Source organism: Mastacembelus armatus, chromosome 12 (genome assembly GCF_900324485.2).
Source record: "Mastacembelus armatus chromosome 12, fMasArm1.2, whole genome shotgun sequence".
Classification (NCBI taxonomy): domain Eukaryota; kingdom Metazoa; phylum Chordata; class Actinopteri; order Synbranchiformes; family Mastacembelidae; genus Mastacembelus; species Mastacembelus armatus.
The window spans coordinates 2,089,122-2,116,819 of record NC_046644.1 but is presented as its reverse complement, the minus strand read 5'-3'; the positions used below and the strand labels follow the sequence as shown (position 1 = coordinate 2,116,819).

General features: G+C 42.0%; 2 protein-coding genes across 4 annotated transcripts; both read left to right on the top strand.

Annotated features, from left to right (window-relative positions):
- The first annotated feature begins 170 nt into the window (after nt 1-170).
- Nucleotides 171-17,233, top strand: tbc1d13 (TBC1 domain family, member 13). Of its 2 annotated transcripts, none has more exons than XM_026297665.2 (12): nt 171-477; nt 2,220-2,293; nt 2,392-2,432; nt 9,693-9,754; nt 10,739-10,838; nt 12,087-12,169; nt 12,398-12,557; nt 13,224-13,434; nt 13,529-13,692; nt 14,142-14,239; nt 14,336-14,393; nt 14,487-17,233. In XM_026297665.2, exons 1-12 carry the CDS (start codon nt 455-457, stop codon nt 14,550-14,552), a joined length of 1,140 nt encoding a protein of 379 aa, XP_026153450.1. In that variant the 5' UTR covers nt 171-454; the 3' UTR covers nt 14,553-17,233. The 2 variants fall into 2 exon arrangements, with proteins under 2 accessions (XP_026153450.1, XP_026153449.1); XM_026297664.2 differs by having other exon boundaries at nt 173-477; nt 14,079-14,239.
- A 166-nt stretch (nt 17,234-17,399) lies between these two features.
- Nucleotides 17,400-27,149, top strand: thnsl2 (threonine synthase-like 2). 2 transcript variants are annotated; one of them, XM_026296688.1, is made up of 9 exons: nt 17,400-17,443; nt 22,659-22,897; nt 23,319-23,513; nt 24,044-24,196; nt 24,274-24,513; nt 24,967-25,115; nt 25,548-25,673; nt 25,798-25,952; nt 26,554-27,149. In XM_026296688.1, the coding sequence occupies exons 2-9, from the start codon at nt 22,675-22,677 to the stop codon at nt 26,777-26,779; spliced, it is 1,467 nt and encodes a 488-aa protein (XP_026152473.1). In that variant the 5' UTR covers nt 17,400-17,443; nt 22,659-22,674; the 3' UTR covers nt 26,780-27,149. The 2 variants fall into 2 exon arrangements, with proteins under 2 accessions (XP_026152473.1, XP_026152472.1); XM_026296687.1 differs by lacking the exon at nt 17,400-17,443 and adding an exon at nt 21,998-22,143.
- The last annotated feature ends 549 nt before the right edge of the window (nt 27,150-27,698 follow it).

The window sequence follows — 27,698 nt, the reverse complement described above, 5'->3', positions numbered from 1 at the left end:
ACCAGAAAACGTCGCTAGTCGCTTTTTTCAAAAATTGTTGCTAGAGGAGTCTGAATCCGCCCGAAATATAGCGACAAAGGCGCTAAATTGGAAACAGAGAGGCAGCGCCAGTGAACCACCTGATTGGACCGCGACCCAGTCAGCAGTTGCTGCTTCTGACGTCATATGTGATGTGCTTTTTTTCGCACCAACGCATGCTTTGAAGCAGCGGTTTTATGGAGTTGTAGTTCAGGGTTTGAAGCACTAGAAGCTTCAGCGTCGCACTGCCAACACCAGGTTTGTGCCTCTCAAAACTTTTGGCTTCGACATACTTCCATAGACTGGAGCCGAGCAGCGACGTGAGGGCTGCCCACAGGCTCTGAAGACGGAAGTGATAGGAGGACTTCTCTCTGACCAATAATTCAACCCTTTTTGGAAACAGTTGGAGGATCGCACGGTCGCCGCCTGCCAGGACATGTCTACCGCGTACAAAAACAGGTGAAATAGCGGAGTGTTTGCTCTTACATGGGGCTGCGGGACGCACGGACAGCAGGGAACCGGCGGAGCGTCATTTATTGCGGACGCTAGCATCCTCACCGCATTAACTTAGGGGTGGCTAGCAGCAACAGCTAACCAAACACAAGTCTAGGTTTCAGGCAGGAGCTGCAAAGACGTACACGTACATACTAACACGACTGTGCTTACTTTAAAGCTTCACACCGAGTATCAAAAGAGCGATGCCTGCGGTGCTTTTCAGCAACATTTAATGAGCGACGCTAGCTCGCTGTTAGCTCATCAGCTGATACACAGCTAGCTGTATTTGCTGACATATGCAAGACTGAACACAAATGTGATTACCAGATGAGCTGGGGTCCTGACGTTAAAGTAAACTAATGACCAAAAAGTCATGGACTCAGTTTGGAAAGACTGTTCTAATCACATTTGCTGTGTAATTGCGTTGTCCAGTATTCAACACGCAGTGTCAATCTAAAATGTAAATGACAAGATCAATTATATATGTATGGTTTGCACGTATTATTTGTGTAGGGTGTTAATGCTAATGCATCCATGTGTTCAGTAGCATTTTACTGTTGTAGCTGTGGTTTTAGGCCAGTGGATTCCAGCCTGAAACCTAAAAGTCCTCCCACACAAACTCTTATATTTTTGTGAAATTGTTAAGTTAAACTCTTTTGGGCCTTGAATGATGTTTTTGACTTTAATGTAGCTAATTAGAATTTTTGACATTTAAATGAAGCCATGTGGGAAAGTCAGTTCTTTGGTCAAACCTACTACATCTGAAACACAACTAGAGGCAGATTATAAGGACCTTGTATGTAGGTGCAAAGCTGCCAGCAAACAGTTGTAATAATGAAACGTCTAAGCCCAGTACACTAACGCCACACCTCAAATGTGGTGGGTATGTTTGGAGTCTAGTCAGATCAAAATCTGAATCTTTTGAGAAGAGTTTTGATCTTCTCATGTAACAAGAAAGCAAATACCGTATTTACTTTTTATACTCCTCTGGTTTGTCCTGCGACAAAGTAACTATAGTGTATAATTTGTCTTTTTTTTTTTTCCAGTAGTCAGCAGTGTTAGATGGCACTCTTGACTCAAAGATAATATTGTACCACCGAAAAAGTAAAAACATTTATGTTGACACTAAACTAACTCCTAGTATAACACCAGTGAAGATACTGCCCAAAAGTAAGCTAAAGTGCAGGTAATAACGTCTGCAGCTGAAACACAGTTTGGAGTGAGTGTCAGCATTCAGACACCCTGAGAGAGGAGGAGGAGACACTGCTTCATCTCCCCCACCCTGATGTTGGCGCAGTTGTTTAACATTACTTGAATGAATTTCATAATGCACTTCTGCTTGTTATGTCTAGCCTACGTTCTTCATAGGCTAATTTAGACTATAATTAGTATAATTAGAAATGCGACTTATCCACCGTAGTGACATATATGTTTTTTTTCTGTTCAACAAGGCTATTTTTTGCTAAAAGCAACAAATACTCCCATGTGATTATAGCCCGGAACATACAGTAATTATTTCCCAAAAATGCAGAAATAATCATATAAACTTTCTATAGTTAAAGCTTTCGGGTTGTGTCAGAAAGCATGTTTTTACACCAAATAACGACAACAATAATGCCTTGACGGTATTGACCTATTAGTATAAGCGGTATTTTCACTAGGTAGTATTTAAATTGGTTCTAACAATGTGATGACTCTTTTGTCAGAATTCAGGAGTTCAAAGTGGCCTTAAGTGAAGAGAACATAAACTTGAAAACACTGAGGGAGCTGTGCTTCAATGGTAACGTCTACACCTTGATGTACCTTGTAATGACATTAGCATAATATATCTTCTTTTTTTGACTCACATTTTTGTTTGTTTGCTTTAATTCAACCCAGGCATTCCATTTGAAGGAGGGATACGAGCGCTTTGTTGGAAGGTAAGTTCAGTAACTTACTGTTTGCCACACTGGGCTTCGTATTCTTTACTTAAAATTCAGACCTTTCATACTTTATTTGCAACCCTAGCTGTTAATTACATTGTAGGTTTCATTTTGCATTGATAGAATTTGCCCGTCATCTTACACTATTCTAAATGACAAATTGAAAATATGTTTTTGGACACTTTTGCAAATTTATTAAAAATCATCAAATCTCCAATCTGCCAAAGTATTCAGAGCCTTTGTAGTGGCTCCAAACTGTGGTCAGGAGTATCCTGTTTGATTTAATTATCCTTGACATGTGCTGACTGTAGTCCTCTGTGGCATTGTGAACCACTAGGCAGAAGTGCTTAACAGGCTGGTCAAAACTGAGGGAACAATGAATGTAGTAAAGAACAGATAAGTTTTTTTTTTTTCCCCCATACCAATTGATATTGATAATTCTCACTATATATGGTTAATACCATTAGCAAGGTTTCTACGTCTTCAAAGTGTCTCAAATCTAATCATGAATTGAATTCTAGCCCTTAAAAAGTCTTAAAATGTCCTAGATTAGATAATTAGTTTGATAGTAATGTGATATTTGGGCTCCAGGATGTTGACATGTTTTTGAACTCTTCCACCACTGAACAGCCTTATGTCTTTAGAAATAAATACACTAATGCTCTGAGTGTTTTCTTTGCACACTGACGTGATGCCAGAAGTGGTGGTGGAAGTGTGTTTGGTGTTGTCTAACTAGCCTGTGTCTAACTGCACAGGTGGCGGCCCCTTTCAACTGAATTGCAAGGCTATGTGCATTATAACCAGGCCGATATGGGTTTTTTGGGGCCGATACCGATATTACTAAGTAAGAAAAAATCTGATAGCAATATCGGCTGATATCATTTACGTGTATATAATAGTACAGTACCAGTCAAAAGTTTGGACACACAAATTTAAATGCCATTGCCTGTTCAAGTGTATCTAAACTTTTCACTAGTACTGAATTTCACTAGAATACAGTATACATAAACACCATATATATATACACATAAACACATTTTAAACGCACATTAAAAAATTTTAATATTGGCGGCATGTTTGCAGATACCGATATATGCGATAGGATCATATCGGCAAAACGATATACTGGTCGGGATCTAATGTGCTTGTATGTTTTCCTTGTTTCATAGCTACTTAACAACATAACTCTTGCTGTAGCCTAACAGAGTGATTGTACCAGAGTTAACACAAATGTAGAACAGATGCATGAGATGTAGAAAAGTACATATGAGTTTGTGTTCTTATGATTTGATCACCCACTCCTGCTTCTGCACAGTCATAAGGGAAATGAGCTATCCCTTATAATGGTGGTTAGGAACAATTTCCAGTTCACCTGAGAAGTGAGGACTGTAGCGTGGCTATGTCTACTCTTGAGTGTTAATACCTTGTAAGAATACCTTAATCCTATATGGGGCACCAAGCTGTTATGGGAGAAAATCAGCAAATAGTAAATAATTATTATTACATTTTCACATCAGAAGGAGGGAATTCCAAGTCAGTGGAAACTATTGTAGGGAGACACATTAAGTCTTTAAGACTAGGTGCATAGTTCAGTTAACAGGACAACGGTGGTTGAAAAGAAATTAAATCATGTTAGGTTTAGCTCTGAATTACTTTGTGCTTCAAATGACAATTTGGCAAGGAAAAGCTACCTTAAGATTTGGACTTATGACCTTAAAATTAGACAGAGACACCAGCTAATGCCACTAGTGAGAGTTTACTTAGCTGGACTCTGGGTTCTTTTCCTGCAGAGGACGTGTCCCTCCTTTTTGGGGAATTTTCTTTGTTTCTGGCCATGATTCAGTGGCACTGTTTGGGCTGGAGGTCCTGGTTCATGTTGGCTGATGTTGTAGATCACATCTAGTTATTTTAAACTTTTCTTTAAAAAGTTCTTCATCCAGAAAACTCTTAGTTTTGGATAAGAAATGGGCTTTGAGCAGTGTGCTACTGGTACAGTATCTCACAGAAGTGAGTACACCCCTCACATTTTTGTAAATAGTTTATATCTTTTCATGTGACAACACTGAAGAAATGACACTTTGCTACAATGTAAAGTAGTGAGTGTACAGCTTGTATAACAGTGTAAATTTGCTGTCCCCTCAAAATAACTCAACACACAGCCATTAATGTCTGGCAACAAAAGTGAGTACACCCCTAAGTGAAAATGTCCAAATTGGGCCCAAAGTGTCAATATTTTGTGTGACCACCATTATTTTCCAGCACTGGCATAATCCTCTTGGGCATGGAGTTCACCAGAGCTTCACAGGTTGCCACTGGAATCCTCTTCCACTCCTCCATGATGACATCACAGAACTGGTGGATGTTAGAGACCCAACAATGTTTCTGTCGTGTTACTTCGTACATGCACAGAAACATCCAGTCATTTTGTTCGTTAGAATAGAACATAGTGCATCCATGTTTTAGTCCAACAAACGTATTATTCTTCAGTAAATCCATAAACCATCGCCGTCCTCATGAAAAAGCTGTAATCTGGTTCGTTTTACGGTTGATTTCGCCGATTTTGAATTGACAAGAACTGCCAACGATTGACATAGCAAACTTCTGTGAATCACATCAGGCCTCAATCAAACATGCTTGTTACGTTCTATTTCATCCTTTCAGACCGCCAGAGCGCGGTGCTGCAAGCACTGAATGTTCCCTTCGCACATGCGCAGTTCGAGTAATTATATCAACAAAGTCACGTGTGACCCTGGATGACCCCCCCCCCCCGAGGTGATATATTCCGGCGTCATCCCAGGCTCTGTTCCTCTTTTCTTCTCGCGCGCAGTTCGCATGGTGGCTGATTGCTTAGCAAGCGGCACACTCCTTACCAGTTGCTGGGAGCTCCGTGACCACAGTGGTCGGAGAAGCGGGATTCCGCCCTCCAGGGGCTGCGACTGTGGATTCGGGAGTTTCTCGCTGATACATTACCCAGGAGGTAATAATTGTGCGCTTTTTCGCTGTGGATGTACCGCAGCAGAAAAAGTTGTTTTCTGTTTGGCGTGCCCAATTTGTTAGTGACGGTAGCGGTCGCGCTCCCCTCTCCCATTTTTTCGGCATTGGACGCATTGGTTGTTGCCTCGGGGAAAACGCCGTAGTTATTTTTCGTAGAAGTAATTTGTGTACTGGTGGTGACGGTAGCGTTTCCGCTCCCCTCTCATACTTGTTGTTTGCTGCATGGTTTGATTGCTGCGCAGGCAGCCATAACGGCGTCCCGGTTATCAATATCACAAACATTTACTCGTGGCGGTAGCGTTTGCGCTCTCCGCTCCCACTAGGTGACTTCCGTATCGTTTCTTCGTTGCAGTAGAAGCACCGTAGTTATTTTTCGGTTCGATAGTGTGACCGTATACTGGTGATGGCAGCGTTCGTGCTCCCCTCTCCCACTTTGCTTTGGCGCAGCGTGGTTTTCACTGTGGTTGAACCGCTGCAGTTGATTTCTTTGACAGGGCTACAACTGAAGCCTCTACGGGGGACGGTAGCATTTCCGCTCCCCGCTCCCTCTTAGGTCACTAAACTCATCGTTTTCTTGCGGCGGTGGGAGCGCCATAGTTGTTTCGAATAGGAGTGATCTCATCACCTCTTGGTGACGGCAGCGTTCGCACTCCCCTATCCCACTTTTGTTTTGCAGCATTGTTGCTCCCCTGCGGTTGAGACACCGTAGCTGACTTCTTAATAAAATAATTAATTTAAAAAAAAAAAGGAGGGAAGTACAACCGGTACCTTCGGCCTCTACCGGTGACGGCAGCGTTCGCGCTCCCCGCTCCCAATTTGGTTTTGCTGCATCGTTTCTCCCCTGCGGTTGAGACGCTGTAGCTGCTTTCTTTATAATTTACCAAAAAAAAGGAAATACAGGCGGCACCTTCAGCCACTGCTGGTGACGGCAGCGTTCGCGCTCCCCGCTCCCGGTTTTTCGGCAGCTGGATTGTTCCCCTTGGTTGAGGTTGCAGCGACAGGGAGGTACCAGCCGCCTTGCTCTGGGACAGACAGCGAAGCCTCTCAGCATGGAGGGGGCTCACTGCTGTGCGACCTGTGGTGACATACTTCAGCCGGATGATGGGCACGACCTCTGCCCGGCCTGCCTCGGCCCGGATCACCTAAGGGACGGATTATCTGACAACCCATGCATGAACTGCAGCTACTTGCCTCGTGCACGGAGATTAGCCAGGTTGGCACTGCTGACACCGGGGGACGAGGGTGACCTCCCCCCCTCAGGACGAGTGGTGTTAGGGCCACTGCGGCGGTCAAGGCGCCTGGCTGAGCCCGTGGTAACAACGGAAAGGAAAAGGACCAAAACCGGACGTGGGCTTTCCTCGAGGGTTGACCGGCTGTCAGTAGAATTAGCTGAGATGAGATCTGTGTTCTTGGCTCAACACCCAGATCCTCCAGCAGCGGCAGCAGCGCCATCCTGCTGGAGGGACCCGAGAGCCAGGTCTCGGCTTTCAGCAGGTGGTCGAGTCCTAGCATCCATGCACAACGCAGCGGAGGCTGGCTTGGCACATATGCCAGCAGTGGAGCCAGCTGTTGCCTCCCTCATTGTGACACCTGAGGAGGCTCTGCACCCCACTGTCCGGTGCCCGCGGCCCCAATGTCGGGTCACGGATGACCTGGTGACAAGGGCCTATGACGCTGGTGCACATGCTGGCCGTCTGGGCAACTCACTGACGCACCTGATGTTTGCCTTATCGGCCTCCTTGCCGGACACCACAGATGCGGCTTCCGCTATGGCATTCAGCGATACATCATTGCAGGCTTTTGCCCTCTTAACCCGTGAGCTGGGTAGGATGATGTCGTTTCTTGTCCAGACTCGGTGTCAGATATGGCTGGCACAGTCAGCACTGACTGAGCAGTGTCGCAAAGTCCTCCGTAGTGTCCCTGTGGAACTGGGGCAATTGCTTGGGGCAGCTGCATCGGCGGCGCTGGAGCGCACCATTCAGGCTCGGGAGACCAGACAGCAGCTGTCGAGCCTTAGTAGACCCATGGCTCCCCCACCTACTTTCAGAGTTCGGACAGCAGCTCTGAGGGACCGGCGGCCGTGTAGAACCCACCCTGCTACTGGTCCGTTGAGGGTGGGCAGGGGCTTTCAGGATCAAGCCCGTCCTGGACTTCCTTCAGTCCCTCCTGGAGAGGGGCCGTTCCCCCTCTACCCTGAAAGTTTATGTGGCTGCAATATCATGTCACCATGCTCGGGTGAGCCACAGTACAGTGGGAAGTCATAGCCTGGTGTCTCTTTTTCTGAGGGGTGCTCGGCGCTTATACCCCCCGACGCGCCCCCGTGCGCCTGCATGGGACCTGCCGCTGGTGCTGGAGGCCATGTGCAGGCCCTCTTTCAAGCCGTTGTTACAGGCAGAACTGAAGTGGGTATCGCGTAAAGCTGCGTTTTTGCTGGCCATTACCTCGGCAAAACGCATCAGCGAGCTGCATGCCCTGTCGGTCAGTGACATGTGCCTGAGATGGAGTCCGGACGACTTGGGCGTTACGCTTTGGCCGAACACAGCCTTCCTCCCGAAGGTGCTGTCTAGTTCGCACCGCAACCAACCCGTAAGCGTCACTCCACTAGAGGTGTTGCAACATCGTGGGCGGCCTTGAGAGGAGTACCCTTGGCCGATATATGTGCTGCTGTTTCATGGACATCACCCAGCACATTTTCCCGATTCTATAGGCTGAATGTGGTAACCCCGCAGCCGCTGGAGGTGGTCCTCCGGCCAGAGGCCTTGGGGTCTTCTCCTTGAGGGGGATACTCTGGATTCTTCGTGACTTCGCTGATATAAGTCATTCAGTGCTTGCAGCACCACCCTCTGGCGGTCAGAAAGGATGAAATAGAACGAGAGTTACGTATGTAACTGCGGTTCTATGAATCCTGAATGACCGCCAGAGCTCTCTTGTCCCTCAGAATCCTCGCGTTCCAGCGAGAAGAATCTGTAGGAACAGAGCCTTGGATGACGCCGGAATATATCACCTCTGGGGGTCATCCAGGGTCACACGTGACTTTGTTGATATAATTACTCGAACTGCGCATGTGCGAAGGGAACATTCAGTGCTTGCAGCACCGCCCTCTGGCGGTCATTCAGGATTCATAGAACCGCAGTTACATACGTAATTCTCGTTTTACAGCGTAAGTAAACATGAAACCAATAGGAATCACCACTGAGGGCAAATCCCACCAGGGGGAGAGGACAACTTCTATTGACAGTAGAATCAGCCAGTCGTATTGTTTGTCAATGATGACTGACGTATATTATAGCCAATGAGAAGCCCTTTCCAGCAATCTATCACACTGCATGGCCGACGAGGCGTAAAGGGGATTTAAATGGCCTCCACCGCCGCACTAAGTTTCCTTGACAACGGTGGGCACACAGTGGTCGAAGCTAGAGGGGGGAGGAGAGTCATATTTCATATTTTAGTGTGAAATAATAAACTGGAAAGCTTTTCCTTTAAACGACACCAAGGTCATCAATATAACCCTTAAAATGTAAAGACAACACCTAGTTTAATTTGGGTATGTGCTGTTCGACCTTCTGCAGAAAAAGGGGTGGGGTAGCTAATGCTGATCTTTGAGTTCATTAGAAAAATCTGTTTCGAAATAGTCTCTCCTGGTTTGACTACAGGAGAAATAAAGATATGAGACAGACCCTGTAATTCATGGTTATGGAGGGTCTGGACCACTTGGGAATTATGGCTAATAAACAAATTTCTGAAAAGGGAAAAGTTCAAACAGTCAATCAATCAGACAACCTGAGAGAGGAGGAGGAGACACTGCTTCATCTCCCCCACCCTGATGTTAGCACAGTTGTTTAGCGTTACTTGACACAGATGAATGAATTTCATAATGCACTTCTGCTTATTATGTCTAGCCTACGTTCTTCATAGGCTAATTTAGACTATAATTAGAAATGCGACTTATACACTGAAGTGACGTTTGTTTTTTTTTTTGTTTTTGTTTTTGTTTTTGTTTGTTCAACAAGGCTGTTTTTGCTAAAAGCGACTTATACTCTGGTGTGACTTATGGTAGCACTTTTCAAAATACACTTTACAAAGCTTTTATCCATACACAATCATGCACAAAAGGCAGAATATGTATCCAAAGCCTTTGATACTGTTGTAAGCACTCTCAAGCTACCAGCAACACGTCAGATTATTGCCAATTTGACAATATATTCCTGCAAACATGTTGTGATCTGTTCTTGATTTGTGCTGTTGATTTTCCCCCGTTTTTAGATCCTTCTTAATTACCTACCTCTTGATCAGACATTATGGGAATCATTCCTCAAAAAGCAGAGGTAAGCTGCACACATTAGTCTGATCAGACACCTTGCAAGTTTGAAAAATAAAGAATCTTTTTGTGTCACTAGGCAACCACAAAATCAGCTACTGTAATCACTATTGCTGATTATATTTCCTTGATGTTGTTAGCTCACTAAAAATGAAAAAAATAAAAATGCCCTCTTTAGCTGTGACACACCAAGGCTGATGCTGTTTATTATGGTGTTCTCTAATAGTTAAACTAGCTGGGAAAGAAGGCTGCCATTTTCCCATTTTTCCTTCTTTAACATTGCTAGAAACAACCAGTTGGTGAAATTTATAGTATGTTTTATTTGTGCACACCACTGTGAGTGAGTTCTCAATAGCAAGTGGTGCCAGTTGTGACAGCACCAATCTTCAGCTCATGAAATTTATTAATAACCTCCAAAACAACCTGTTAAAGGACAGAGGCAAATATGGCCTGTTTGTAAAGATGCAGTTAGAGACATCTAAAGTCCATCCATCTTCTGTGCCTGCTTTTTCCTGAAAGCCAGGGTCACGGGGATCTGCTGGAGCCTATCCCAGCTCTCTCTCGGGTGAAAGGCAGGGGTACACCCTGGACAGGTCACCAGTCCATCACAGGGCCACATAGAGACACACAAAGACAGACAACCTCTCACACTCAATCCTACGGGCAATTTAGATTCACCAGTCAACCTAACATGCATGTTTTTGGACTGTGGGAGGAAACCGGAGTGAACCCACGCAAGCACAGGGAGAACATGCAAACTCCACACAGAAAGGCCAGGTTGCGAACCCACGACCTTCTTGCTGTGAGGCAACAGTGCTAACCACTCAACCACCATGCCAACATCTAAAGTCATTAGGCTAAATGTAATTGATATGTTTAAAATACACTTAGTTTTTATTGAAATGGGTACACACATATTTGTATGTTTATTATATTTGATTAACTGTTGAAATATGAATAATGATCTGTTAATCAAAACTGTGTCTCATAGGGAGGTGTACTCTCAATTCTTAAAAGAAATGATCATCCAGCCTGGTATTGCAAAAGCCAACCTAGGCCTTTCCAGAGAAGATGTGACTATGGAGGACCATGTGAGTGAAGTATCCTTTGTGCTGGTGTTCTCTTTTCAAAGCAGTGACTACAGACTAAATATAATGTGAAGAATAAAATGCTGAGAATAAAGTTTAAATGTCAAGTTTAAAGTGTAAATGCAATGTCAAGAATAACGTCAACTCCTTTAGTCCATTAAATCAAGTTATTGTGGCATACGCCCTTAGTGTGTGAACCAATGGGCCGGTTGTTGGCCAAAACATTTTTTTGTTTAAAATTGATAAATTTAATTATATTAGCCCCCAGACTGAGTCAGACCACTAGAAAGATGCCCAATATGCCAGATTACCAGTCCACCACTGGTGTGAAGATGAGTTTTTCTCCATCCATACATCCATCTTCTTCCGCTTATCCGGGACCGGGTTGCGGGGGCAGTAGCCTAAGCATGGATACCCAGACTTCCTTTTCCCTGGACTCTTCCTCCAGCTCTTACAGGGGGACACCGAGGCATTCCCAGGCCAGCCAAGAGACCTAGTCCCCCCCAGCATGTCCTGGGTCTTCCCTGGGGCCTCCTCCCGGTGGGACATGCCTGGAACACCTTGCTCTCCTAACTTGATTTAATGGACCAAAGGGCTTGAGTTTATTCTTGACATATTTAGTGTTTAATCTCAACATCTTGACATTATTTTTAATGTTGTATTTCATATTTAATATTGACATTTTGACTTTATTCTTATAAAACCTTTTGTGTCCAATGTCATAAACTAGTTAGGCTGTAACTGACACTCATCAGGACTTGTAAGGCTAGGGCGGAGCTGAATGTAATGAATGTAGCATGTCACACTTCATTTGTGTCAACACAAATATTTATAGCTTTCTGAGTGTACATACGTCTTCACACTGTAGTAATCCCCTCAAGTAAGGTGTATCAAAGGACAAAAAATTAAAAAGATAAAAAAAAGATTTTGACTAATAAACATTGATTTGACATTTAGCTCAGTTGTAAATTTCACTTTTGACTACTACTTCTACTTGAATTTCTTTTTGGAGATTAATAAAGTTTAGTTGATCTTATCTTTATATTACTACTACTATTACTTCTACTTGAATTTCTTTTTGGAGATTAATAAAGTTTAGTTGATCTTTATATTACTACTACTATTACTTCTACTTGAATTTCTTTTTCAGGGCATTAATAAAGTTTAGCTTGTATTATCTTTCTATTAATACTACTACTATTATTACTGCTATATACTTAAAAATCTGTCTTTGTTTTGGTTTTTTGCCAGCCTCTAAATCCAAACCCTGAGAGCAGGTGGAATACCTACTTCAAAGACAATGAAATTCTGCTGCAAATTGACAAGGATGTAAGGTAGGACTTTAATGTTCTTAGTTTGTTCTTGACAATACACATGATTTTAAAAAAGGCCATAGCCTGTAATTGTGTACTGTATTATATATTAAATTAAAATTATTCCAGCCTTTAAAGGGCTCTAAATACAGTAACAACCTGCACACTTTTCCATTGAACTCAGTGAGAAAATGTGTCAAAACTTTTGGGTGGTAGTGAAGCTAAAAACCAGTTAATGTACATTTCTAGGCGGCTGTACCCCGACATGGCGTTCTTCCAGCGTCCAACTGAGTATCCTTGCCAACTTATCTTGGACCCGCAGAATGACTATGAGACGCTACGTCGACGAGTCGAACAAACAACCCTGAAAGCACAGACCGTTAACCGCAACCGCAGTGGAGTCACTAATGTAAGTCTTTATTTTGTATGTGTGTGTACCATGTCTGTACTACACTTTGGGGACTGAATCTTGTTTATACAGTGATGTGGGGATTCAGCTTCCTCGTGGAGACAAAAGTCCCCACCAAGTACATCACTGAATTTTAAAGAGATTACTTGGTTTAAAGTAAGGGTCAGATAAGAGTTGGTTTAAGTACTTAATTATTTTCTACTTAATAATAATTAATAAATGTGATTGTGTCTCATTGTAAAGTTAGAGTTCAGAAAGTCTAAGTTGAATTGGATCTCGTCTGTTCCTTCCAGTGGATTGTTGTTACTCTCCAAGTACCAACAAGATTGTTCAGGAACAGGTGAAGTGCAGCAAAGACATGGTGCCATGGTTTTGATTATAAAAATTTTTTCACTGTCTTAATTGGCCTGGGTCTTTTGTGAAGCCACTGTACACTGTATTTAAATGATCAACAGTTTCCTGTTGAATTGGATGAGAAAATGTCCATTCAACTGGTAGTGTATATGTATAGTTTCTGTATTTGCAAATTCAAAAATTTGAGTACATTTTCAAGAAGATTAATTCCAATAATAAATGAAATACAAATTCAAATGTTCCAAATCAACTTTCAGTGCCTGCTGCCACAACTTCAGAGAGACACACAGATCTATGTATATGTTCTCCCAGGTCAGTTCTCCTGGAAAGGCATTGAACCTGTATCCATCTAATGAATATGAGGTGCTGCCGAATGGGAGTGAAGCACACTGGGAAGTGGTAGAGCGGATCCTCTTCATCTATGCCAAACTCAATCCTGGTATTGCCTATGTACAGGGCATGAATGAGATTGTTGGGCCAATTTACTACACCTTTGCCACAGACCCCAACAGTCAGTGGAAAGGTCAGTAACTGAAAGTGTTCATTTAAGGTGTTTCACACATACTGAGTGCAATATGTGTAATCCCCTTGTGATGTCTCTGTGCTTCACTGTGCAGAGCATGCTGAAGCAGATACATTCTTCTGTTTCACTAACCTGATGTCAGAGAACAGAGACAACTTTATCAAGAGTCTGGATGACTCTCAGTGTGGCATCACCTACAAAATGGAGAGTGTATACTCCATGCTCAAAGACAAAGACCTGGAGCTCTATCTCAAGCTGGTGAGGTCAATATAAAGAATGGCAGTATTGTAAAACACATCTGTACTAATATAAATGATCTGTTCACAGTAGAATTTCTTTTGGCTAACAAATACCTACTAAAGCTGCTGAGGCTTCAGAACCTAAATTAGTGAAATTAAGTGCATATGTTTTGATAGAGTGGTAATCCCCCTTCATATACTGCAGCTCAACAAGAATGTGTGGAAGGACACAAAAAACTTTGAGCACAGGAAGTTGTCATAAGATTTTTAGGCTGCTAACGAATAATTACCTCTGTGGACATTAGATAAGAAAGAAACCTACCGTGATTTGAAGTCCCCATGTATATTTTGAACAGAAAACATTGCATTGACTGTTTCTTCACCTCATTTTCTCTGTTCACACAGCAAGAGCAGAACATCAAACCCCAGTATTTCACATTCCGCTGGCTGACCTTGTTGTTATCTCAGGAATTCCTCCTTCCCGATGTCATTCGCATCTGGGACACCCTGTTTTCTGATGAAGATCGATTCCACTTCCTCATCCTGGTTTGCTGTGCGATGCTCATGTGAGCTTCTCAGTTCGTGCTACTTGTACTCATAAAGAGATGCCTGTGACTCTGTGAGTCATGATTTCTGATATGTTTTTTTTTTTTTCTTTACAGACTCATCAGAGATAACTTATTGGTAGGAGACTTTACAGTGAACATGAGATTACTGCAGGTAATGCTTTTGTAAAACACATGAATCCAGAAGCTTCACACAGCAGACATAAACTGGCTTATGCAATCATTTTTCCCCTGATTATCCCATCAGGATTACCCCATCTCAGATGTCCATACCATCTTGACCAAAGCCAAAGAGCTGCAGGACAACTCCTAACCTGTTCCCTGCTGTCCTCCTTCCTGCTCAGCTCAGATGTGGTAGGTAGGAACTCAGACATTAGAAACATTGTTTTGTCAAACATGTTTTGTGGGCGGACTTGATCAATGCAGAGCCTGGACAGTGGATGTGTTGGGATAACCAGCATACCACTTTTTAAATCAAGCAGAAGACATGTTAGAACTGATGCTTCTTCAGCATGAGGAGGAGATGCCATTTGCAATGGGAAATTGCTACCTAAGTGACATGGTGCTCCTCCTCTCTCAGCCATTTCTCCCATGGAGATTTGTTGTTCTCAGATAACGGTGTTTGGACTGAACATGTGAGAGAGGGGGAGCCACATTAAACCTACAGTACACTACCAATGTTAGTCATAAAAACATTGTTGAATTGTTTTAACAGAGAAGCCAAGAATTTAACAAAAATCCCACTGCAATCATGTATGCAGTCAGATAAAGCAAATGTAGGTTGAGCAATTGTGCATGTTCTTAAAGATTTTGTCATTTTTAAAAGTTGAGTGCTTTTAATATATGAAATATGTATGCCTTATCTGTTTGATGTGAAACAGGAAACAGCATTTCTGGATGTATTTTCTGTCCAATATTTTAAAAAAAGAAGGCCCTGGCCTGTTGAATATTGCATTAATCATTCTTTCCTGAGCATTATGCCCCACAACACCTTTTGTTCCATTGGAAATGCAGATGAATTTCTTTGTGAAGTCATATTACTCAAAATACTAAAACCATGACAGAACTGTGGTACTTTCACACTGACCATTATTTCCTGAGCCTTTTCTTCAACCTGGGTTTATATGTGTGTATGTAGTAGTTTAACCACATTACTTTATACCATAGTCATTCATTGTGAATCACTAGACAACGTGCATTATTTTCAGATAGCAGAGGAATAGCCTCATCTCCGTACATGCTCAACATTGCAAGGCAGCTCTAATTACGCTCAGTATGAAGTGTACTGATATTAATGTGATACGATACCAGCTTTGGTAGCTACATTATTTATTTTTTGATTCTTTGGAGAAAAAGTCAAATGTATTTTTCAGGAGCTAATCACCTAAGTTCTAAAATGTTAATTGATGCTTAAACACATGCAGAATTTCAGTGCCAGCTTTTAATGCCCTTTGCAGATGACACCCAATAGCTGTTAAAATAAGAAGTGTTAAAGTGTTAAAATCATGGTTATCATTAAAGAACTTTTTCCTGCTGTTGACACTTCATCTGTTAGTTCACACAGCTAAAGCCTCACAGCGGCGTGACAAGCAAACTGAAGTAGCAAAACACAGAGTGCAGTTGCTGTTCTAAATCAGTTTTACATTGACAACAGGCCTACAGCTGATGAGTCTGTTTTTGGTTATAACTGATTGAGCCCAGGTGTCATTGAATGATTACCTTTGGTTAAGGCTAATAATGTACAGTGTGAATTACCAGCACAGCTTGACAGAGTGTGGATTGTCATTGTTTCATGATTTTACCTTGTTGTTGGGCATATACCATATGATCTTGGTTATGTCTGGATTCTAATTGGACTGTAAATAGGCAAGTTTGAATTTGCCAGCAATATAATATCCTAAAACTAGCTTTTAAAATGTTATGGTTACTGAGTGGGAAAACAGGAAATGAGTCAACTCTGAAAGATGTGGAAGACTGGAAATATGTTGATTATACTAATGAGACATTTAATGTATACTGATATGAAGGCATTGTGTGTACATATGTGACTTGTGCTTCTCCCACATTAATGGGGATGAAAGGATAAAACAGGAATTCCTACTGAGGAGGCCCCTGTAACTCACACCTTTACCACAGTAAAGGATTTTCAAATATGACCCTTCTTATACATGCCCAGAATGATAAGACATCATTCACAGGGCAACTGAATTATTCATGTAATATGTAATTATTATCATTTTGTTTTTTCATGAACACTCATTAGAAACTTCTCATTTTCCCTTTGACCATCCTGTTTAAAAACACTATTAGCAGTACATAAGTATATATAAGTAGTCTTTAATATTGTGGAGAGTTGGGTGTGTGAATGCTCGTTTGCTTTTAACATGCAGAAACATACAGCGTGTAACAACACAGTGCTTTTGAAATGTCTTGACTGCTCACGACACATTCATTTAACAGGTTTATATTAGAAGAGGCTCTACACACACACACACACTTATATAAATATACAGATATATACACACCTGACCATTGAATTATAAGGTCCAAAATAATCTGTAAAAGCCTCATTAGACCAAAACAAAAATAAATTTAACATTTTGTTTATCATGTGCTCGGCGGAATATTAAACGATGGCATCCACACGCTCCTCTTTTTAATGCATATTTATTCTGTCCTGATGACCTTGTGTGTATGTGTGTGTGTTGGGCGTGTGCTGTCTATGATTGCCAGTTATATGCATGGTTCCACTTTTGTAAGCACATTTTTGTAATGTCTCCAGTGTTAAGACTTAAACATGTGTTTTTACATGTTTGCAGATGTTCAGTAAAATGAATGTTGATATAAATAAACGTCTTTCATTGTACAATGATGTGATGAAACTTTCAATGTTCTGAGGAAATATTCCTCTTAGTGGATTTAATTGACATTTGAAAATACTTACAAATATACTGATGATTATGCTGATGTGAATAAAAGTATGTACATCTTTTGTGTAAGTGGTCATTGGTGCGTTCTGTTATGTGCTTGTGTGGACTGGTCTCGCTGAACCACAGTACTACGGATCTCACAAGCCCCTAAGTCCCTGAAGTTGTGTTCTGCTCTCCATCCTGAGGGGGCAGTACTGAGCCTCTTGCCGCTTGGCGCACCACAATGAGGCGAGCAAGATGCCGCACTAGAGGTTTTACATGAAGAAGCGACAAGGTGAGCTTTAACTTCATGGCATGAGTGTTAAACACAGTTTTACAAGGGGAATTGTTTAGGCGTGACGACTAAGTGGCTCCTGGTCACTGCAGGTCCTCTGAGATTTTCTAAACTACAGCTGTGACAGCAGAACATGGTGTGCAGTGTTTTCACACTTGCTGGAAATAAAAGCAGCAGCAGCAAATAGTGGACGTTCAGTGTTAAAGCTGTTCTGCATGCGGTTTTCAAAGAAATGGCTGGTGTGAAGCTGAACTCTCACTGGCCTACTTTTTGGACAGGGGGTGGTTTCCATTGCTGGCTGCACCAAGCTTTAAACAGGCACACCCCCACACGCGCACACAGATAACTTAAGGGGAAGAGAAAGTGGCCTACCGGTGAAGCTTTGAATGAATGCAGCTGTGGTAACTACAGGTGAGGTTGAGGTGTGAGGGTTAGAGGGCTGGGGAACTCATAAGTTAATATATTGCTATAGTAAGATCCACAGCATGTGTGTGTCTGAATGATGAATGAATCTGATGAGTCTGACTTCTGATTCACTGAAGATCTTATGTCTGATTGGTGATCGTTGGGGCGTGGCAACGATTATTTGTCTGATCAATCCTCAAGGTGTCAGTAGGATTATTTTACTGCTCCTGATTGGGTCGGAGCCTTGCATAGGCAAGGGAAAACTGAACTTGAGGCTGTCCTAAGGCTGGGGACACAGACGATTTTAAAATCTGTGAAGATTTTAAAATCGTCTGTGGTCTCCCATAACGTGGGAGACCACAGACATTGTCATTGGCTACTGGGGGCAATCTGTATCAAACAGGTTTGATATTTACAATCAAGGTTCTGACCTGATAAGGAGCAATAAAATAATCGTGTTGACATTATTCAGACACAATCACTGAGGGGGCAAATGAACATAAAGTCAGGCAGAAAATCATCTAGTGTGTGGGCAGCCAAAGATCAGCTGGAGACTGACCATCAACAGTGTCAGCAGGAGGAGATGGAGAAATCCAGTGCTCTCTGTGTGCCACAACTTGACACTGCGAAGAAGGCTGAAGCTGATGTTGGTTTTTACACTAGAAAAATTAGGCTAAGGGGGAACAGTGGTGTGGTAGCAAGGCAACTCTGGCTCACAACAATAAGGTTCAGAGTTTGAATCCCACTTGACTGAGGCCTTTCTGTGTGGAGTTTGCATGTTATCCCCATGTCTGTGTGGGTTTTCCCAGCGTACTCTGGCTTCCTACCACAGTCCAACCACATGCTAGTTAGGATGACTGGTTACTGGTTTCTCATCATTTGTCCCTTTAGCTGTCCTAAGGATCATGGGGAATTTTCCTCTTAGAGAGACTGTGTTGGGCATTTATTACTGATCTGGACCGCAACTAAAACATCCATTTCATTTGGTCATTAAAAATAAAATCAAACAAAACTAGTGTCATATTTGATTGGATTTTAATTTATTAAGTTTAAGTCACAATATTATTAAATACTTTGTTTGATTTATCACCTGGAAAGCACTGACGAATTTGCATTTGCAATCTTTGGTTTTAAAATAAATACTTTCCGCAGAATTTTGAGTGTGTTGACTGCATGGTGCATATCCAAACTATGGTGGCAGGTATGAGGCCTGATGCTGCCTTATTGTCAATGACAGACAACTGACTACTGACTATATTCACTACTGACTTAATAATTAACAAGTTTCTAAAAAGAAGCTTTTTATTGAACTGCTTTGTGAACAGTTGTTCTGGTGACCTGGGCCTAGATTTGGAGGGGTAGTGAAAATGACAGCACTTTGGCCAAGCATGCTCCTTAAAAAAAGCCAAAACCATAGCTGTGAAAAGTCTTACAGGTTAAACAGAATGAGACTTATTAAAGAAATGTTTTCTCCATCAGCAACTCAAGGTTTCAGTGAGCATGCTCATATGCTTTTTGTGTACCTACTGTACCATAATCACAGTTTATAAACTGCCACCATTTCTACTTTTCTACTTCAGAGCAGCTCTTATGATTTGACTTTTACAAGCATTTGCAAAAAGGTACTTTGTGGACAACATTTACATGCATTTTACGTTACATTTTCATTTACACACAACCAACGACTAATGTGCATACGTGTCTCTTAGTGCACACACATATTTTTACAGCTTCATTACCCTGTAAATGTGTACTTTTACATTTGGTTCTTTAATTACATTTTGCTCATGTAATTCAGTATTATTTTGAACTCAGTTGTGTTTGTAGTATTTTCATATCATGTTTAAGGATGTGAATATTTACTTACTGTCTGATAATAATAATAATAATGCATTTTATTTACAATGCACTTTCCATTTGAAAGACAAATCTCAAAGTGCTACAGTAAGAGGTAAAAACAGACAACATTAAGAATACACATACAATCATGCATACAGACACTTATACAGTTGCACATTAAAATGTTAAATGTTAACTCATGTTAAATCATGTTGCACATCATGTTGCTTTTTAAAAGTCTCCACAGACTGTGGTGCCCTGAGGTGGTCGGGGAGGGTATTCCACATCTGTGGAGCAGCAGCTTTAAATGCTCTGTCCCCCATTGTGCGCAGCTTAGTCCTGGGAGGACAGAGCAGGTGTGTGTCCGTGGAGCGGAGGTGTCTAGAGGAGGATTGAGGCTGTAGCAGCTCTTTTAGATACTGAGGTGCATCCCCATACAGACACTGGTGGGCTTGTACTCTATCCTGGAGGGGAATGGGGAGTCAGTGTAGGGACTGAAGGATAGGGGTGATGTGTTCATGTTGCCGCACCCTCATCACGATCCTGGCAGCACAATTCTGGATGGACTGAAGTTTTTGTACACTTCTGCCAGGAATCCCGATGAGGAGTGCGTTGCAATAGTCCAGCCTGGAGAAGGCGAAGGCGTGGACCAGGTTCTCAGCATCACTGAGGGAAAGGGAGAGATGGAGTTTGGCTATGTTTTTGAGATGAAAAAAAAAAAGCAGTTTTAGAAAGGTGGTGAATATGAGATTCGAATGATAGGTTGGGGTCAAATGTGACACCCAGGTTTTTTACAGAGGGAGAAAAGGGGACAGTATAGACAGAGAATGAAATGCAGTTTATGGGGAAGGACCGGAGTTGGTGTGGAATGCCAATCAGAATAGCTTCTGTTTTGTTGCTGTTAAGCTGGAGAAAGTTTTCATCCATCCACGCCTTTATTTCCTCCAGACAGGCAGAGAGGGCAGGTGGTGCCGTGACCCCACAGGTGCTTGTGCTGTGGGAGAAAGGGGGTCCAATCTCACATAGACCTGTGTGTCATCAGCATAGAAATGGAATGAAATTTCATGCCTGCTGATGATGTGGCCCAGGGGGATCATGTACATATTAAAAAGGGTCGGCCCCAAGACCAACCCTTGGGGGATCCCACAGTTGACAGTGTGGGGCCTTGATCTAGCATCTCCCAGGGCCACGTACTCTTCCCTATCTGTGAGATAGGACCTGAACCATTCCAGGATAGAACCGCAGACCCCAGCACAATGCTGGAGTCAGTGGAGAAGGATGTCGAGATCCAATGTGTTGAAGGCGGCTGAGCGGTCCAGCAGTACAAGGATAGATGGACAACCCTGGTCAGCAGCCATCAACAAATCATTTGTGACCCTGACCAGGGCTATCTCTGTACTATAGGAGGGACAGAAACCAATTGTTGAATATATTGTGGTGTTTGAAGTGATCCTGAAGCCTTATTGCCACAACCTTTTCCAGGACCTTTGAAAGGAAGGGCAGGTTGGAGATGGGTCTATAGTTTGAGAAGGCTTCAGTGTCTAAGGATGTTTGTTTTGAGCCGGGGTCTGATGAGAGCGGTTTTGAGTGATGGTGGACCATGGTTAGATTGTAGGGAGCAGTTGATAATAGTGGTAATAAAGGGCCTTATGGAGCAGATGTTTGCTTTAATTAGGAATGTTGGGAAGGGGTCCAGGGCACATGTAGAGGCTTTCATAGTGCGTATTATAGCCTCGATCTCTGAGGTGGTGGTGGTAGCGAAATGTGTGATGGTATTCTGCGCCCGTAAGATGGCCATTTCCTGGACGGAGGGAGTGGAAAGGGAAAGAGAGGACCGAATGATGTTTGTTTTAGCTGAATAATAGTCAGTTAAGTTCTTGCACTGCTACTCTGTAGAATTATTGCAGTGTTTAATTTGGGGTTTGAGCAGTTGGTTTATGGTAGTGAATAGTTGCTAGGTGATAAGCTGCTCAGTCTGGAGCTGCTGGAGCTGCTGGTGATTTACTTTAGTAATAACATTATTAGTAAACTTTTAATGACATGAACAGAGGACCCAATTTATTTGTGACAATAATCAAAAACATTGTTAGCAACATGAATAATTGGTTTTGTTCTTCCTTAGTAAAACCATATCAAATAAAAAGTGGAAGAGTGGAACAGTAAAACTCAAAAGCACTAAAGTGATCATAATGTCATGATCACGTGTTTTCTATAAAAGGTGAAAATAGTCAATCAGTCAAGCCTACGGTATCATAAGTAGTGCCACAGTTAGGTTGTTCCAAAGTTCAACTTCCTTGAAGCGGTCAACACTTTGTCAGTTAACCTGCGCATCTTTGTGTAGAACTAATATAACATAGACCGAGGACAAGTCACCTCCAGAGGAGTATTAATTAGTGTCTCTGAAAGTGGTTGAAGAGGAAAGTTTCCTTAAAATCCTTTTTACTACTGAGTGCTAAGTAAGTATTGTGAATGTTCTTCTGCTAGGATATCAGGTATATTAGTGTAGTCTTTGCTGACTTTGTACATACAATATCCTTAGTCATGAACCCTAGTAAAGTGAAATGTTAACAGCATTGACTGTTCATTTACAGTTTTGAATTGCTACTCTAATGGCTCATAACTATGTTCTGAGGTCAGGTATATACACATAACCCTGACAGCACAGGTCTCATAAATGTTGCATTTGCACACTCCTGATCAGATTAGCGGACTGAGTTTTCTGACAGTGGAATTAAGCAATGCTTTGATAATATGTTTTGTAAGCCCCCATTCAGAAGATTCCCAGGCCTCAGGAGCTCAGTCTGTAAATTACAAACTAACAGATTATATGAAAGCACGTATGACCCTGTTGAGATCAGGCTGAAAGAGAAAATACCAGATTGCACCCTAACTGATAAAAACACAACAACAACTTTTGTTTCACAATCAGTATCAGTAGCATGCTGTTCAGTTTATATTGTTTTGTCTCCAGTCCATAGGATTGTGCAATGCAGTACTGCAGTACTCGGGGTGGGGTCCATGGTTGGGACTTCCAGGATGTGCTGTTTTCAGGTTACGCCCCAGATGGTGGTATGTTCATGCCAGAGTGCCTGCCTGTGCTGACCCCAGACACCCTAAAGTGCTGGAGGGGGCTGTCCTATGCGAAATTGGTGGTGGAGGTTGCTTCGCTGTTCATCCCCACTCAAGTGATACCCAGAAATGACCTGGAGGGTGAGCTGGAGAAACACTCACCATCATGTAATATGATATATATGATGATGGGCAAAATCAGTGGTGTAGTATGTTCTAGCCCAGTACACATTACAAATTTCCCTTCATTGCTGTCCATATTGCAAACTAAGCTGCTGTGAAAATTCAATGGATTTTTTCTATTGTGAAATAATATTACTAACTACACAATATGCATTCAAAAATTCACGATTAAATCAACTAAACTGGCACAGCACATACTGTAGGGTGCTGAAAAGATTGTTATCAAATGTTATTAAATGTTCATTAAGATTATTGAATTGTAGTCAAAAGCAAACAACACTTTTAAAATTCGATGATTAAAACAGAATGATTTAAAAAAACCTGCTACAGATCTGCAAACCCCAAGAAAATGAATATGTCATCTTTTTCCCCATCCCAGTCCTGGTTGGTGAAGCCCTGTCTAGTTTCTCGGTGCCTGAGGTGGTCAGAATTGCTCGACTGAAAGAGGGTCTGTCGGTTCTGGAGCTCTTCCATGGAGGCACTTTGGCCTTTAAGGACCTGGCTATGACCTGCACTGTGCGCTTTCTTGACTACTTCCTAAGGAAAGACAATTGCAGAGCTACAGTTCTTGTAGGTACGAAAGCAACACCTAACAACTGAGAAACTAGTTGTGCACAGCTGCTTTCACGCAAGACATAAATCCTTAATTCTCAGTCTGCTGCTGTTGACTGATATTTTCAGAGGGTATTGTGGCTTCCAACCAGTCCTTCCAATTAGACACAATACACTGTTTGTCCATGCCCTCCAGTTTGGCACATATATGACTTTCCTGATCTGATGATATCATCATCAACACATCTGCAAACATCAGAAATTAAACCATAGAGAAAATAAACTTTGTTCTGATTTGATGCTGTTAACAATAATAAAAAGAAAAGGAGATATTGAAACCCAAATCAGAACAGCAGAAAAGTGGCATTTCAGTTGGATGATAATAATACATGAGACTAAGGCTCCAGCTCCTTTACTGTCACACTTCCAGTCATGACTGCAATATTGTGGCATTTTCTAGCACATTCTTGACTATGAAATGATTGGCCGTTGGTGATGATGTGTCCCAAAGTGCCAAGCATTAATTTGCCCACTTGTGGCCTTCCTCTCCAGGGACATCAGGAGACACAGGTGGCTCTGCCATCCAAAGTGTTAAAGGTCTGTCAGGATTGGACGTGGTGGTGGTTTATCCCAGAGGCCGCATCACTCCAGTCCAGGAGAAACACATGATCACCTGCCTTGAGGACAATGTCCATGTGTTTGCAGGTAGACCTACAGAGGCCAAAAGAGTAGTCGTGGTTTTATTGATCTGTAGTGAAATAATATGCGTCCTTCCTCTGTAGCCGATGGCAGCTCAGATGACATAGACCAGTCTCTGCGTTGTCTGTTTGCTGACCAAGAACTGGTCAAGTCCCATGGCCTCATGAGCCTCAACTCTGTCAACTGGTCTAGAGTTATGATTCAGCTGGCCCACTTCATCTATGCGTACCTTGAGCTCAGTGATATGGAACAGAGCAAAGCTGATGCTGTCCTGCCTGAGCTGGAGGTGGTGGTACCCACTGGAGGGGCTGGAAACATAGCAGGTAGGCTGGTTACTGCTATAAGAACATGTTTCTGACATTTTAATCCATGTTCAATTTGTATTTACAGCATTTGTACAGTTTAGAGTTTTGTTGTTTCATCTAAGAAAAAAATGTATTTAACCAACAGTCATTTAGTCCATCCATCCATGCATCCATCCATTCATCCATCCATTATCTATACCCACTTATTGCTAACCAGGGTCACAGGGATCAGCTGGAGCCTATCCCAGCTCTCTTTGGGTGAAAGGCAGGGATACACCCTGGACAGGTCACTAGTCCATCACTTCTGTTTAGTCTATAAAATGTAAAAAAAACAAAACAAAGGCTGCCACAGCTTTAACTTTTACAATTTATTGATTCCATACAGTAAACATTTCTATGAACAAGGGCAGTAGTCTAAAAGTGACTGTGATTTTTCTTGTTTCTACCTCTCTCTGTGTGTCTGTGTCTCAGCTGGCTGCATTGTAAAGCAGATGGGATTACCCCTGAAGCTGGTGGCCATGGTGAATTCTAATGACATAGTTTACAGGACGGTAACCACAGGTGACTTTTCCATGGCAGCTGATGTCATACAAACTTTGGCCCCTGCTATAGACATTCAGGTACTGCAGTTACTATTGTATAGTTACAAGTATATCAACAAGGTTTTTAGACATGTCAGTTGAAATTGTTTATCCTCACACAGACTTGAAGTAACTGTCAGAAATGGCAGCTATAAAAACATGGCTATATAGGTCTTTTTCACAGTACTAATTAATGACTGGACCCGTGGATGGTGGTTGAGTAAAACATCTGGCAAAGAAGTTTGATATTTTCTGAAACATGTGCATGCTGTTTTTGGTCTGATGGTGGTCCTAGAGGGAAAGATGTACCAAAAGCATCAAGATAGATCCTCTGACAGTAGTGAATTCCTCTGCTAATCTTTATGTCTGGTGGCTTTTGAGATGTCTTGTTTTGGACCAAACTGTTGAACAGAGGTGTTGAACATGCTCACACATAGACAGGGCATAAAGTTTCTATATTTTGGCTTGTAGGACCCATACAACATGGAGCGAGTGTTCTGGCTGCTGCTGGACGGAGACGGAGCTTTAGTGAAGACAATAATGGAAGAGTTTCAACATTCACATCGACATGCTCTGTCTGAAAACCACCGCCAACTGGTACCAGTCATTTATTGCACCTAGTGTTTACGTCAATGTTTGCTCATCCTCTTTGTTTCTAGTAAGACCTCCCCATCTACAATCCCCCATACTTTAATTATTTTTCCATCTGTTTAACTTCCAGTTGTCACAGTTTTTATCAACTGGAACTGTGGCTGATGAAGGGATCCTGGACACTATGAGGCGATGCTGGGAGGAAAACCAGTATATTTTGTGTCCTCACACAGCTGTGGCTGTATGGCATCACTACAACTGTCCTCACAGCCCTGGCCTCAACAGGTCATATATACTGTATTTATCTATTTAGCCACATACAAAAGCTATTCCTGACTTCAGTGTAAGATGTGAACCAATAGGGTTCACCAGGTCATCTAGCCTTGTGGAGGAAAAAAAGCTGATGGCATCACTTTAAGCTGTAAAGGCCTACTGTGTACAAGAAAAATGTAGGGTTTAACTGAAAATTAAGTGCAGTCAAACAGGATTGCTTATAGTGTAAATTTAAGGAGGTATAAGCAGTTTTAATTAGTCTGGAGCTAAAACAATGGTCTAAACAAAAGAGGTCCAAAATGCAACTAATCATTAAATATTAGACTGATCACACAACACAAGTTGTGCTAGCAGGTAGTGTGGCTGGACAGTGTGTGCAAATGAATTGACCCATTTTTTCTGCAGCTCAAACTGAAAGTGCACCTGCCTAAAGTGTATCTAATAATACTTTCTTGTACAGGAAAACTGTGTCCAGTTACTTTAAGTAGTGCCAGTCATAGCTGAAGTAGAAAGTGACTGTCACCTTCCTCAGGGTGTGCTAACAACTGACTGGGAAATGGTTATTTAATCAACTTACTACAATTCTAAGTGATTACTCAAACTCTTATTGCAGATGTTATGTTGCCACAGCATCTCCAGCCAAGTTTTCGGCAGCTGTGCAGAGGGCCGGCGTGACCTTACAACCGCCTGAGGCAGTGCAGGCATTGGACAAGTTAGCTACTCGTTACCAGAACCTGGAGCGGAGCCTGAACTGGTGCAAAGACTGGGAAGAAAGACTGAGAGAGAAAATTGAGTCTGTGAGCTCATCCAAGAAAAACATAGGGACTTACAAGAAGTGATTATAAAAGGTGTTATCACACTGGAAAACTAATCAGAAATCCAATGTATGAATGTGAGTCAGTTCAGGTGAATGTGAGAGCTTGTCCTTGATCTATCCATATCACTTCCATATCAGCATTTAAGAAATTTCACTGAAGGCCCCTTTTGGCTCTTTGATGGATCTTGGTCTTTATTGTCATACAACTTTACATTTGTTCAGTGATGTCAAACAACTTTTACACAAATGCCTGCTGGTACCAATCAAAAACTATTGTTTTAGTGGTTGCATTTTTGTAACATAGTGATATGTGTGTGACCTCAGGCTATGATCCTGTCAAGGACATATACACAGAAACATCAAAGAGACTTAATAGATAGTATGCACTTGTATTGATCTTGTCTTAAAAGTGTACTTACAATATAAAAAGGTAAGGACGCATGTAGCAGAATGGCTTCATAACATTCAACAACAAGCTGTTTTGGGTTTTATATGTTGAAGGTTAATTTGTAAAACAACAAGTGATTAAGAGTGATTAGTACAATAGTTACCTCTGAAATATATAATAAATTAGCAGAACAGGAAAATACTCAGACAGGCCTCAAAATTGTGCCTAAGCATTAGATGCGTTGTAATTGTGATTAGTGAGGTCTGTGCTTCCCTGTTCAAATCAAAATGTGTGTCAATCATATTTGACACTGTAAATAATATAATGATGGCAAAGTGTGTGATGTGCACAAATGCAAGGAAGTGATTTAAATTTAAGCAGAGCCACTGACTGAAAGGACTGTCACTGTCACTGGACTGAGGCTGAAGGTGAATGCTGTTACCTTTTTCTTCAAACTACCTGTACAGCCCGATGGTTTGGTGTCAGGTAAATTATGCTCTGTTCACCAAATATTCTGGCAATATGTTATGTCACTTAGAAATAGACTTTACCT